Source organism: Camarhynchus parvulus, chromosome 2, assembly GCF_901933205.1.
Source record: "Camarhynchus parvulus chromosome 2, STF_HiC, whole genome shotgun sequence".
NCBI lineage: Eukaryota > Metazoa > Chordata > Aves > Passeriformes > Thraupidae > Camarhynchus > Camarhynchus parvulus.
Genome location: NC_044572.1, coordinates 122,725,892 through 122,739,088, shown reverse-complemented (window position 1 = coordinate 122,739,088; position 13,197 = coordinate 122,725,892). Strand labels below are relative to the sequence as shown.

At 41.5% G+C, this 13,197-nt stretch overlaps 1 protein-coding gene across 1 annotated transcript in view; it reads right to left on the bottom strand.

The window, feature by feature from the left end:
• Positions 1-10,845: 10,845 nt before the first annotated feature.
• STMN2 (stathmin 2) overlaps positions 10,846-13,197 on the bottom strand; it is a 39,085-nt gene continuing 36,733 nt past the window's right edge. Inside the window, exon 5 of the mRNA XM_030969250.1 lies at positions 10,846-12,207. Coding sequence (XP_030825110.1) covers positions 12,148-12,207 — 60 coding nt within the window. The 3' untranslated portion in view covers positions 10,846-12,147. The remainder of the gene's footprint in view (positions 12,208-13,197) is intronic.

The window sequence follows — 13,197 nt, the reverse complement described above, 5'->3', positions numbered from 1 at the left end:
TATGCTGTGGTATCTAAAAAAAAAAGAGGATATAGGTCATGGTGTGTGAATTTTCTTATTTACTCAAGTGAGTCTAAATGTTTCCTTTTTGCAATGACTCAACTATTCAGCTATGGGATTTTGAATGACCTGATTTTGTTTAGTGTCTGATTCAACATTAAATAACTCAGTGGAACAAATTTCTGTTTTTATAAGGGAATATTCACATCAGATCCTTTATTAGCCATGCAAAGATCAAATGAACAGCCATCCCTTTAAAGTGCTATTTGTTATTCTTTTTTCTTTTATGAAGTGTACAGTTAATTTTAAACTTTGTGGTTTTTAAAGTGTGATCAAAATACAATCGCTTAAATTTATATCTGAAAAGATTTTACTTTGAGGATGCATTTATAGTGACTGTTATATCACCATCAATTTTTCTTTAGAATGAGAAAAACCAAGATATTGTTTCATCACCAAAAATTCATTAAATATTCTTTCAGGGATGAAAACATGAACGGCCAAAACAATTAAATGGCATAGTACCGAATAAAATAGAATAGACAATTTCAGCTGGAAGGGACCTACAGTGATCATCTCATGCTGATCACTCGGGGCTCACCAAAAGTTAAGGCATGATTTTAAGGGCATTGTCCAAATCCCTCTTATACCCTGACAAGTTTGGAGCATTGACCACCTCCCTGTGTAGTCTGTTTCAACAGACTGAGGCGTGGTTGACCACTTGGTAAAGAAATGCTTCCAGTGCCCAGTCTAAGTCTACCCTGTTGTCCACTCCCTTTTAAGAATCCATAAAAGAGGTCCTGGCTTAAGTAAATTAAGTAAATCAGATTGTGATTAATGGGAAAGAGAGGGAAATAAACTTATCCATAAGTAATTTTGCAGATCCACAGCTGGTTTTGAGAGGCAAAGTTAATTCTTCATAAAGTAGAACATTTCAGTTTGACAAGTACTGGATTCTGTGCAATTCCTTGTGTGTGACTTAAACAAGTTTCCACAGGTCACTGTTTCAAGAAGTGCACATAAATTGATGAGGTCCTAACACCAAAAATGATGTGTAACCTTGTTATTTGTTACTTTATTCCCTCTTCCAAATCCCAAAGAATGACCTGCATTTGCCGTGAAACACTTCTACCAGCATTTGTGATATCTTATGTCATGATGGACAAAATACATAACATGGGGTAAGCTAAAACATACTTTAGAAACTCTCTGCCTTCTCCTTTATGTATTTTTCTCTACCATGGCCTCTGAGAGTTTTTTTGCCAGAAAATATTAAGCAGTTTCTAGTAAGGAGGGAGTGTCCTTCCTGAAATAGTCAATAGCACTTGAGAATTTAATGGATTCCCATTCTCTCATTCTCATGTGACTGCTGTACCTAATGAAGCCCAGTGCCAAACTCAGAGGATGAGCAGCTTGTAAGGGTACCCAGGGCAGTGGTCTGGGGACTTGGGTCATGAGAGAAGCCCACTTAACTAAGGTAGGTAGCACGTGAGTCATCTGAACTGTGAGGGAGAAGGCAAAATTAGAGAAACTTTAATTTCTGCTTCAAGTGGCTTTGGGTTTAATAATATTTTTAGGAACATTATCTGTGCTTCCAGCAACTTTCCAGAGACAGCTTAAAATCTGTTACTGGTGGTCGAGTATTTGCAGCTGCCTGAATGCAGGACATTTTCACCAGAACCACCCACCCATCTGGCTGGCTTTTGATAAGTATGTGAAAATAATTTAGGATTCCATATGAAGTTGTTGATGCTTTGTAGATTGCATGACTTCAGGGGCATATCATAGCCAGCACCTATGAAGAGATGGAGATAATGATTTATCCAGTACCCTTCCTATGGAAAGTGCCATATTTTTAATGCCATAGTAGACTCCTCACATTTAAATTTAATAAAATATCTACAGTTACTGACAGGGCTACCTCTGTTGATGTGAGCAGCTACCCCATTCAATGCCATGACTACCATGAATATTTGTACTTTTACCCACATATCCACTTGATTTTGTCTTCTAAAACCCTCTTGCTTTATTTATGACCATCTCTAGGCTTTTTCTCAGACATACCCATCAGGATGGTAACATTCATGAGTCTTACCTAATTCTGTGAAAAACTGAAGTTGTTCTGACACTTCTCTAGGCATTTGAGTATGTCAAATGTATAGTCTTTCTTCAAGACCAGTTGCTGAATAAAACTGCAACTCTATCTACTTCCACCTCTTTTTTCAGCCAGTTCTTGTCTGCCTAAGTCTAATGGAGGTAATTTTGTATTTAATTTCTATTTGCTTTCTTTTAAAGACCATAGTGGTGTTTAAAACATAGTGAACATAGTGGTAATTCGGAGAACAATACAGTCTTAATAGTGATGCAAAGATGCAAAGTCCTATTTTGAACCTTTTTCTTAGTGAGATTATATGCATTGTGAAAAAGCTTTTCTGTGATTTCAGTCAACTATATCTTCTACTACAAGGCTAGCGAGAAGAAAATAAATCATTGTTCACACCAAAATAATGAATAAATCACTGAGCAGTATAAGAAGAAAGATAATTTTTCCCATGTTAGGCAAACCAAGAAAGATTAAGTTTATGGATATGGCTATGCCAGGATTCAATATCGAAGTATTTGTGGTTGATTTTCACTGCTGGAGAGAAAGTGCAATTCCCCTTTCCACAGAAATCAAGATGTTGTTTAGAAAATGGCAGTGTTTCTGTTTTAATAATTCATTTTTCTTACACCTCAGCCCTGCACATCATCCTATGCTGGGCACAGGACTTTAGAGCTCCAAAATGCAGACAGAGTTCTTCCAGTTTCTTCAGGAAACTGAAATAAATTTGGCTGACTTCTTGCTTTTGTCCTGCCTTTAAGCCTACTGGAAAGTAGTCTGAAATGTGATGGAAAGAAAAGGGGATATACAGGTTACACCTATGTGTTCCACAGACCTGGGAAGAAATTATCTTCAGTTTAAAAACCTCTTTCCCTTTTTTTTTTTGCCTGGAAAATCCATAGAAGACTGCAGGTAAAAGAGTATCTGAGTGCAGAGTGGTCCCCCTGTGCTGCAGTACATGAGAAAGGAGCAATTCTCTTTCAGTGCAGGGAATTTTTTCCTCTAAAGTAGGAAAGATCTAATTTCTCTCAGAAAGGAGAAAAATGGGGTGATGAAAAAGCAGTTCCTATATTTTATTGGTCCAAATAAGAAGAGGGGATTTTTTCCCAGTATCAAAGCATAGAAAATATCCAGGTTTTCCATAAAATCTGTGAGAGGGCTCCATGCTTGCAGCAGAAAGCAGTAGCCTCTCCGAGTGAGCTGGAGCCTGTGTGGCTGTGCTTCAGCAGCCAAGTCCTTGCTCCCATCATCCTGGGACTCCCAGCCTGGCTGGGGAAGATCCTGGTTTCAAGCTGGCTGAGCTCAGCAGGCTTTGAGCCCAGGCCAGGAGCGTGGGGCTGTCTGAACACACCCTCACACTGTGCTGCAGGTGCCTTGGGCAATGCAGGGACTCTGTGTAGCCAGGACCTCTTGGTGCCTCTGGGAGGATGGAACACGTGATGGCACTGAGGCCAGTTGGTGTGAGCACCCAGGAATGATCCCAGGCTGCCTGGCAGGAATGTGGGAGACTCCCCAGCCCTGCCTGGGATCTGCCAGGCACAGCAGCATCTTGCACAGGCCAAAAGAGAGCCTGTCAATACTGTAAACTCTGCATGGTCCAGAGCTCTGGAAGATGATGTCCAGTTTTGCCTTCAGCTTCGATGCGGAGAAATTCTACACCTTGGATAACCATAAAACTAATGGGAAACAATGAGGAGGAATCTCTCTAATGTCAACATTGTAAATTCCAGCTTGGTTTGCTGATGAGTTGTATCAAAGCTGTGGAGGTGCACTCCCTAGGGAACAGACATGTCTGCATGCCTTCAAAAACTCATCATGAATCCTTCCATAGGAAAAAAAAATACATTTTAAAAACCAGTTCAAGCACCTGATTATTGTGCAAAAGATGAGGGTAAAAATGCACTGCAAAATGCAGAAGTAGCCTCATTTCTACTGTCAGGTCTAACATGGAGCCAACAGCTGGCCAGAGGACAAGCAGATAATGCCCAGAGCTGGTGACCTGCTGTGAGCTGGGGAGCACAGGGCACACACCCCTGCAGTGGTGTCAGTGCTGGACTGCACCTTGGATGGGTTCAGACTGCAGTTCCCAGGATGCCCTGGGACCCTGCTGTCCTGGGTTGAGCTGGGATAGAATTAATTTTCTTCCTAGGAGCTGGTACCAAGCTGTGTTTTCGTGAGAACAGTGAGGTGTTCAGGGTGAGAACAGTGTTGACAATACACTGAAGTTTTGCTGAGCAGTGCTTACTCTAAGTCAAGGACTTTTCAGCTTCTCACACCACACCACTTTGAGGAGGCTGGGAGGCACAAGGAGATAGGGGGGACACAGATGGATCAGCTGACCCCAGCTGCTGACAGGGATATTCCATGCCTTATGACATCATGCTCATTGGTCAGTGCATGGTGAGCAATTGCATTGTGCATCCCTTTTTTGGTGTAGCATTATTGCTATTATTATTATTATTATTACTATTATTATTACCTTCCCATTTCTGTCCTATAAAACTGTCAACTCACAAATTTTACCTTTTTCTCCTCATTTTTCTCCTCCATCCCATGGTGGGGGGGAATGAGCCAGCAGCTATGTTGTGTTTAGCTGCCTGCTGGATTAAACCTTGACATCCGTGTGGATTGCCTTCTCACAGGACCCCTTCTGAGGTGCCAGGGATTGGGGAAATTCAGAGCAGAAGCAGCATCCCCCAACTTCACCTTTGTCTCCCCCAGCTTGGCTGCTGCTGCCAGTTTGCTGCTGTCTCTCAGTGGCAGCCATCAGCCTCCTCCTTCTCTGTGTTTCCCAGATGACATCTTTCCCTACAGCTCTGCCGCAGGCTCTGCCTGCATGGACAGGCACCCAGGGAGATGCTGGGTGAGTCAGGCTCCCTCCAGCACTGGTAGGGTGTCCTAGGAGCATAGCACAAGGCTGACTGGCCCTTCATGGGGACATCCAAGGTCTGACAGACACTGTTAATCTGAGCACAGGCTGTGTTTTGCAAGCAAGCAGCTGTGCTGCCTCCAGACTCATCCCTGGAGGCAGATGATGTGCGCTCATCCAGTGCTGCTCCCAGCTCATACCTGTATCAGGAAAACATGCACTCTGTGCAACCAGCTCATGGACAGCTCTTCATCTGCCACTGCACTCCACCATTTATTTCATCATTTAAGTGTAAAACACAGTGCAGGAAGGGATGTTCCACTTTCCTGTGCTGTGAGCATCACCATTTTTCAGCCTGCGTGAAATCTGACTGAGGAGCAGCGATGTTTTCCTGCTTCCATCCAGCACTCAGGAGAGCTGGTTCAGACTTGCTAGGAGCAGGAATCAGCCTCTAAGCTCCAGACTAAGGAATAGATAATCTTAACCTCTTTATTCATATGGCCACCTTATCCTTTAGTTTCTTTTAAATGTCTGCCAGTGCTGTATATTTAAGGAAATGTAACAAAAGCAATGAATTTTGCCCAAGGGAAAAGTGTTATCTTTTATGTTTTATATAAACCCAAGCCCATATTTTAGGGTAAATATAGAACATCAGACTCCACATAGCAGGATTTCAGGATTCTGCAGAGGCTGAAAGGCTCTTCAAAATAAAATTTACCATCTGTAGTTGCCTATTAAATAATAAGAGATTGCCATCTTCTGGTCAGAAGTAGTTGTGCATGGGGAAATTTGTCATATTTTGTGAATATGTAGAAATTATTATCTAAATAACTTACTGGAAAGCTGTGTCTGTTAAGAGCTAATGTTTTTAAAATGTATTTTGATAGGGTGAACGTATTTTACAAAGTTTGTTTAAAAATCCATTGCAACTATAATAGCTAAAATAAATTTAAGTTGTAGCTTGGCTGTTTCCCTATATCACACTTGTCTGGGCTGTATCTGGGATAATGCCTTTCATGTCTCCACCTTCAAGAGTAGCCCAGGATCTCCTTTTTCTGTGACCCATTTCACCAAAGCCAAACTGCTGCAGCAGGAAGACATTTTCCAGCAGCTACTTACTGCCTCCCAAAAGAAGGAGAGCATGGCATTATATTGTAGACTTGAAGCAGGCAAATGTTTCCCTAAGTAAATTATCAATTGTCTGCTTTCCTATGGTCTTGGAATAGTAAAAGGAATCTCCATGAATTTCCCAGGATGAAAGCTAAAAGATCAGATGGCATCAGAGCTTCAGCACAGTGCTGGAATTACGAATGGCTAGAGCACAGGCATTTTATTGTACACGGGAGAACCCTCTAATCCATGGCATAATCCAAGCATTTTCTGGTTCCTGTTCCTCACAGAACTATGGATAACACACACACACACATATATAATGTGGGCTGGATTTTGGGCTCCTCTGTCTTGTGCCCTAGTTCCAAGAATTGGTGTGCGGTTGGAGAAAAAGTTCAGTGTTTTTCAAGGGAGACAGCTTCAAGGATGAGCATGCTCTCTTCTTCACTGGGAGATGAAAACTACTTTTCAAATGTGAGATTTGCTTCACAGTTCATTTATCCCCTAATCTGCTGTTGGTTTCTGATGTAGCTTCTTTTGCCCTTCCTCATACTTCAGACATTGCTTTTATAATTGTCTCAGTCTTTTTTCTGAGCTGGCTTCTGCACACTGTGTTGCTTTCTAGACATATTTGAAGCTTCAGTAATGCAGGAATTATCATAGTCAGGAGTGCTTCTAATGGTGGAGTTGCAATAATTCTAATTCTGGCTGCTCCATGTTCCACACAAAAAGATCAGTCCTTTCTTTGGACTTAAAGGTATCTGTGATCATTCCTCTCCTGTTCCACAGGAGTTAAACCTGAAAATGTCTGGACTCAGGCTACAGATTTCAAAATCACCATCTACCTTATATAAAGTGTAAACTGTGCAGCAGATGGGATGGATATTCTTCAGAGGAAATCCTTGCAATCAATTTCTGGTGTATTCAGAGATGCTCCCCCTTGTAAACTCTGACCGCTGCATGGCAGTATTGCACCAATGTCACTGTGCTACCAGCCCTGAGGCACAGGGAAAGTTGCCTAAAGTGTCCCAATATTTCCCTGATAATATCCCCTCTGCTGAGTGAATGTCTCCTCTTCCCACCACTGGAATATGCTCAGGACAGGGCATGTGATGCAAGATGGATGTGGGGCCTGCCTGTTCCTGTGCAATCCTTGCTTCTCTCCATCAAAACCTGATGGGAGGGTTTGATTTGACATGATGGGATCTGGCAACAGTGGGATCAGAAAGGTGTTCATGCTGCCCTAATGAGTTACTCCTTCTGGGAGAAGGGTGAGGGGTTCCTCTCTTCTCTGCATAGTTTAGGTGCTGGGAGTAGAACGTTTTCCTGTGCTGATCACAGAGCCCATCTCTCTGACAGGGCTGCTGAATGGCAGTCAGGCAGGCAGCCCTGAGGGTGTGTACAATGCTGCTGTACATCAGCCACATGTTTGGGGATTCTGGAGTGAGGCAATGGGCAAACATTGCTATTTGGCTATAGAAGGGTTAGCATTTTCTTCCAGTATTCAATAACAAAGCAACAAAAAACCCCTCCATGTGACAAGAAGCATTGTGGTATTCACATACTCTTTGAACAGAGAGAGACATAATCCTCTCTCCCAGGATTTTTCCTGAGGAAGGCAGTGAGAAAGCTCAGAGGAGAGAAGAGAAAACAATTCCTATCTCTATTTGCTGCTCCTGTTGTTTGGCACATGTGGAATGTGTTATGGAGATTGTTTACTGAAAGGGATTTGTTAATTGGATTCTGCTGATGGCTGTTTGGATTGATTGACCAATTGGGTTAAAGCTGGGTCCTGACTGTCTGATAAGGGTCATGGGTTTTTCTTCAGTGTAGTATAGTTTAGTGTATAGTATATAATGTAATATAATATAGCTCAATAAAGCAAATTTTCAGCCTTCTGAATCATGGAGTCAGAGCATGTTATTCCCTGGCTGGGGGCACCCTGACCTGATAAAGCATGATAACAAAGGGGAAAGAAAATTGTTTTCAAGTTCTGAACTGGTGGTGGATTTAAACCATACATTCAAATCTCCTGACTCTGGAAATATTTGGAGGTTTTAGCAGGGTTGGTCTATTCTCCCAGCTAACAAGTGACTGTACAAGAGGAAACAGCCTAAAGTTGTGCCAAGGGAGGTTCAGATTGGATATCAGGAAGGAATTCTTCACAGAAGGGGTAATTAGATATTGGAATAGCCTACCCAGGGATGTGCTGGAGTCCCCATCCTTGGATGTGTTTAAGGAACGACTGGACATGGACTTAGTGCCATGGTCTAGTTGACATGGTGGTGTTTGGTCATAGGTTAGACTAAATTGTCTTTTCCTACATAAATGATTCTGTGACCCTGTGACTCTGATATTAGGAAAAATTTCTTCAGCAACAGGGTCATCAAGCATTGGAACAGAAGTGGCTGAGTTGCCATTCCTGAAGGTATTTAAAAGATGTGGAGACTTGACACTTTATGGATGTGGTTTAGTGGTGCATTTGGCAGTGCCAGGTTAATGATGCCAGGACCCAATAATCCAACCTAAATATTCTAGGATTCTTTGAATTGGTTTGACCATAAGTTTTGTGGCTTTGGTAGGACCATAAGAAGTGTGACAGGTTTGAGCCATTCCTGTTTGATTACTCGGCTGTCGCCTCGTGGCAGCTTTGACACAACTGATGAGTTAACCAAGAGGAGATCCCACCTTAACCAGCCTGGAGTGGCAGTCCTTGGATCTGCGGAGGTCAGAGGCCAGAAGTGCCTCTCTAGATGTGCTGCACAGCTCTGCCCTGTTTCTGAGCCATCATACAGCCCAGTGAAAGGAGGACACATCTGTGCAGTGCAATGCCAGTGCTCCAGCCTCCCTCCTGTCCTGTGGGAGGTCTCAGGCAGTCTGTGGAAAGTGTTCTGCAGCTCAGCAGCAGCTACTCCCAGCTCATGGCATGGGCTTGGGTATCTACAGTTAATCAAAGAAGCCTAATTTTTTTGATCTAAAAGCCCTGAACCCTCTGCTTGCTGTTGAATTAAAAAAGCCTTGTCTTACCCAAATGGTAATACTTTAAAAGCAGGTGTTTTATACTTATATTTTATAACTTTTCAAGGAAATTCTTTATCTGTAGCTACACATGAAGAGACACCCATGGCCACAATGCACTTTTGCTAGCACAATCAGGGAGGAGCTAGAAAGGCAGTAGTAAAGCAAAATATAAGGAAATGTAAAGAAACAGGAGTAAAAGAAGGAAATGGCTATGCTGCAGGTCTCCAGCTATTTCTTTTTGCTATTAGAGATTAAATAGGGAGTGTATTTGCAAACAGGCTTTCAAAGCATAGTTATACATTAATAAAATGAATTGTAAACCCTCCACTGTTCAAAGAGCCAAGTGAGCAGGAGCAGAGCATGATTTGTGACCTGGGGCAGCAGCGCTCCCACTGTCTGGTTCTTCACTCTTTTCCCTGGTGCAGCCTTGGTACCTGTTGAGAAGCACTCACCAGGCCAAGCCCAGTTCTGCGGTAGAGTGAGAGGTGCTGGGGACCATCCCAGTTGGCACTTTGGGTGTGGACACCCTTTTTTGGGGAGGAAGAAAGTTGAACCCCATGGAAGTGATGCAGGTTGCCCTGCTTGGCTCAGCAGCAGAGATTTGTTCTTGGCTTGTTCTCTGAGCAGCCATAGCCAGGAAGACAAACAGGAAAAGGGCTTGAAGTACTTCCAGAATTTGTGAAATCAATGGACAGGGAAAACTGGAAGTGGCTTGCCATTGGGAAATGAAAACAGAATCCACAATCCCTCAAGCTAAGATCATGGGCCTTAAATTTAATTACAATAATGTCCTTTTTTTTTTTTTTTTTTTTTTTTTTTTTTTTTACTGGGGCTTAAAGCAATATACAAACTTTATAGGCTTGGCAACATTGAAGCTCATGTCTTCCAGACTCAACATCTGCTATCTGGCTTCCATGCCAGGTTTACTTTGGTAATTTCATGAGAAAGATAAGTAATTTAGCTGCTGTAACAAGTTGGAGTACTCATTTCATTCTGTGGTACTGAGTTCACTGCATATAGAGCTGAGCTCACAGCCTTTCTCCACGTTCAACTTCTGCTGCTTTTTGACTGCAGGCCATCTCAGACAAAATAGTCTGCTAAAATAAAAAACTGACTGTTGCAGACCTGGAGCATAAAGTCCACCTCTCTGAAAGAGCAAGTAAATGATGCGACTTTGATGACTTCAAATAATTAGTTTTGTTTTCTACTAATTCTAGAGATAATTCTTTATCACTTGTCCAGTTCAAAATGGGGTCTTATTCAATTTTACATCTCAGCTCTGTAGCTCAGCGGAAACCCAAGTGATGTTCTTCAATAAATCCTATAAATTAATGTTTTCTACCCTGAAAACCAGTGTGTTAACACCCAGAATCTTGTTGTAATTATTGATGTACATACCCAGAGATAGATTATTTACTTTTCTTTCCCCAAATTCCATTTTTCCCCCAATGTTGAGTCAGGATTGAGAAATGCATGTGCATGTGTATATAGCTAGTTCTTTTTAAATAAACTCAGTGCTAGAGGTCACATTTATAGGCTCAGTTTATATGGTAATCTTTAAAAGCAGCCAGCCTAAGCACTGGAAAATGCATAGCAGGGATTAGTCCCATATTAGCAGAGAAATAGGCTTGGTCTATTAATAATTGTTTAAGTCTCATTTCCATGCTTTTATGACTACATTAGGTTTTTCCCCTTACATGGGCACATGCCAGAGACGTAATGGAGCGAGAGAAGAAACAAGCCCTTTTTCAGTTCACAGAACCCCAATTCTTTATTAATCACAGCTTGCTCACAATGACATACAGGAAAATAGCACTAATGAAGAGTAGAATATGCAGGCAGCAACCTCCAGGGGGGGTAGGGACAACTTCAAAACTGCAGCTATTTTGGGGATGATGTTTGGGTTTGGTGATATTGTACTTGGCACAAGCACCCTGTCTAGTCATTCCTCCTGCTTCAGCCCTCTTGGTCCTAGATGTCGGTCCCTAGGTAGGATTGGCTAACACTGAAGAGTAAAGGTCATGATGAATGGAAGTCAGCAGTGTCATAAAAAAACAATAACAACTGGCTCATGGGTTCCAGGTGAAATACTCGGTAGCCTCTTGTACTATTACGCATGTAATGTGGTAGCATCAGATAAGTATCATAGATCATGGCACCTACAGATAAAGCCACTTGATGCTATCTAGTAGTTGCTCCATCAATAAATTTTCAAGTGGTGAATTAAGCTCACTTTACAATTAGCATTTGTATGGCTGTTTGGCATCATCCAAAACTTGTCATAGCTTGATGGTTACAATGTGCCTCTTTTAAATTTGTCTCAAACTGATCTTGCTTGATTTCATTCTGTTGCACAGATGTTTTTGTTGCCTCTCACCTCAAAAAGCAGAAGCAACAAACACGCTACGTGGCAATTCAACCTCAATTGTACAGCACAGTACAGAGCCCTGCAGCATTAGCTGCATTTGAAAAACCATTTTAAGAGCCTTTTGTCTTGGACAGCTGAATGTGAAGTCACAATACCTGTGATCTAGTCACTGTTTCAAGAAAGCTTATAGATGGCAAAGCAGTCTAGGTTATTCGGCAATGATTGGCCTCTAGCACCATAGAACTACTACTGACCTCATGGTGGGTTGGAATGAGAAGTCGCAGGGAATGGAATTAGACACGAGGTGCTTCAAATGAACAGACCCAGCAAATTCAACCGAGTGGAAATAGACAACATCAGAAGCCTGTTACAGGACATGTAAGATTATGAAATAACTTGCATAATGCAATAATTGTATTTTTTAACAAAAATGTAAGTATTTACAAAATAAGATCCAAGTTTTTTAAACATCAAGCAAATCATTCTGCAAAGAGACCGTATTGATTTTGTTTTTATTTTTTTTTGTTTCTTTTTAAAGTTTTTTTATTGAGTTCTTGTTTTTACCTTTTTTTTAAACCACGTCATACATTTCCCATACTTATATCGCATGATCCATAATAATATAGGCAGGGGGAGTTTACTAATGGTGGGGATGGGTCACATCCACCATTGCTGTTTTCAGCCAGACAGTTCCACCTGGAGCTCCTTGTTTCTACGGACCTCTGCAGCATGCCTCTCCTGGAAAACATCAAGAAAAGAAAAATCAAATCTTTTTCTCATTCCACCTGCCCAGGAAGGCTCATGCTGACAACCCGTTTAGGTCTTGCATTTGTGCAAAACTTGCTTCACAGTATAACCATCTTTAAAAGAAGCAACACAGGAGAGGAGTCATCCACCAGACCAGCCTGAGACACGTTTTGTGTTTGCTTTCTACTCCTGCTCTGGAGCTCAGTCTTTTATCTGATATGGCCTTATAATCCTCAGTGCCTCACAGAGTTTCATTTAAAAGGGCCACATAGAGAGGTGCTGCTTGCAGCATAAAATGCGCCACATGCTCACATTTGCCCTTTGCATTCCTGGATATTAAACTAAATATAGGGAAGGATGAGTGAGGAATTAATTGCCTGCATATTGTATGTTAGTTACTCTGTTATCTGTAGCATTTAGGAACTGTAATAAAGATCCAAGAACTTAGTTTCAATAAGATAAGTCAGTTTGAACATCCCAATAATTTCATTAGTCTGAACACTGAAGCTACCTGTCCTCTTGAGTCATTCTCTGGCTATGATGAAGAATATCATCTATTGCACTAACTTAACCTGTAAATCAGTCCTTGAAAGATCTGTAATACTGAATACTAGATTTATAAGGGATTTGTTGCTTTGTGTTCCTATTAACTGCAGCATACAGAAGTTATCTCTGCAGTAGCTTCTAGACACCAATACCTTGGGGAACCCACATCTCTGTAATTTTAGAAGACTTGGAACAGATATCTCACTTCTTTTTCTGTATATTAAGAATTCACTTTTGATGTTGGCAAATTATGTTTGTTTTTGATGCTTTGGTGTTGGCAAAACTGTATTTTTTAATTACTGGTCAGTGCAAATGTTTTCAAGTAAGTTACTGTCATCTTTCCTCAGAAGCCTTTCTTGGGTTTTTCATGCATATATGCTATCACATTCAGGGTTTAAGAGTCTGTTAACATTGACCTAGGACAGAGAGGTGCAT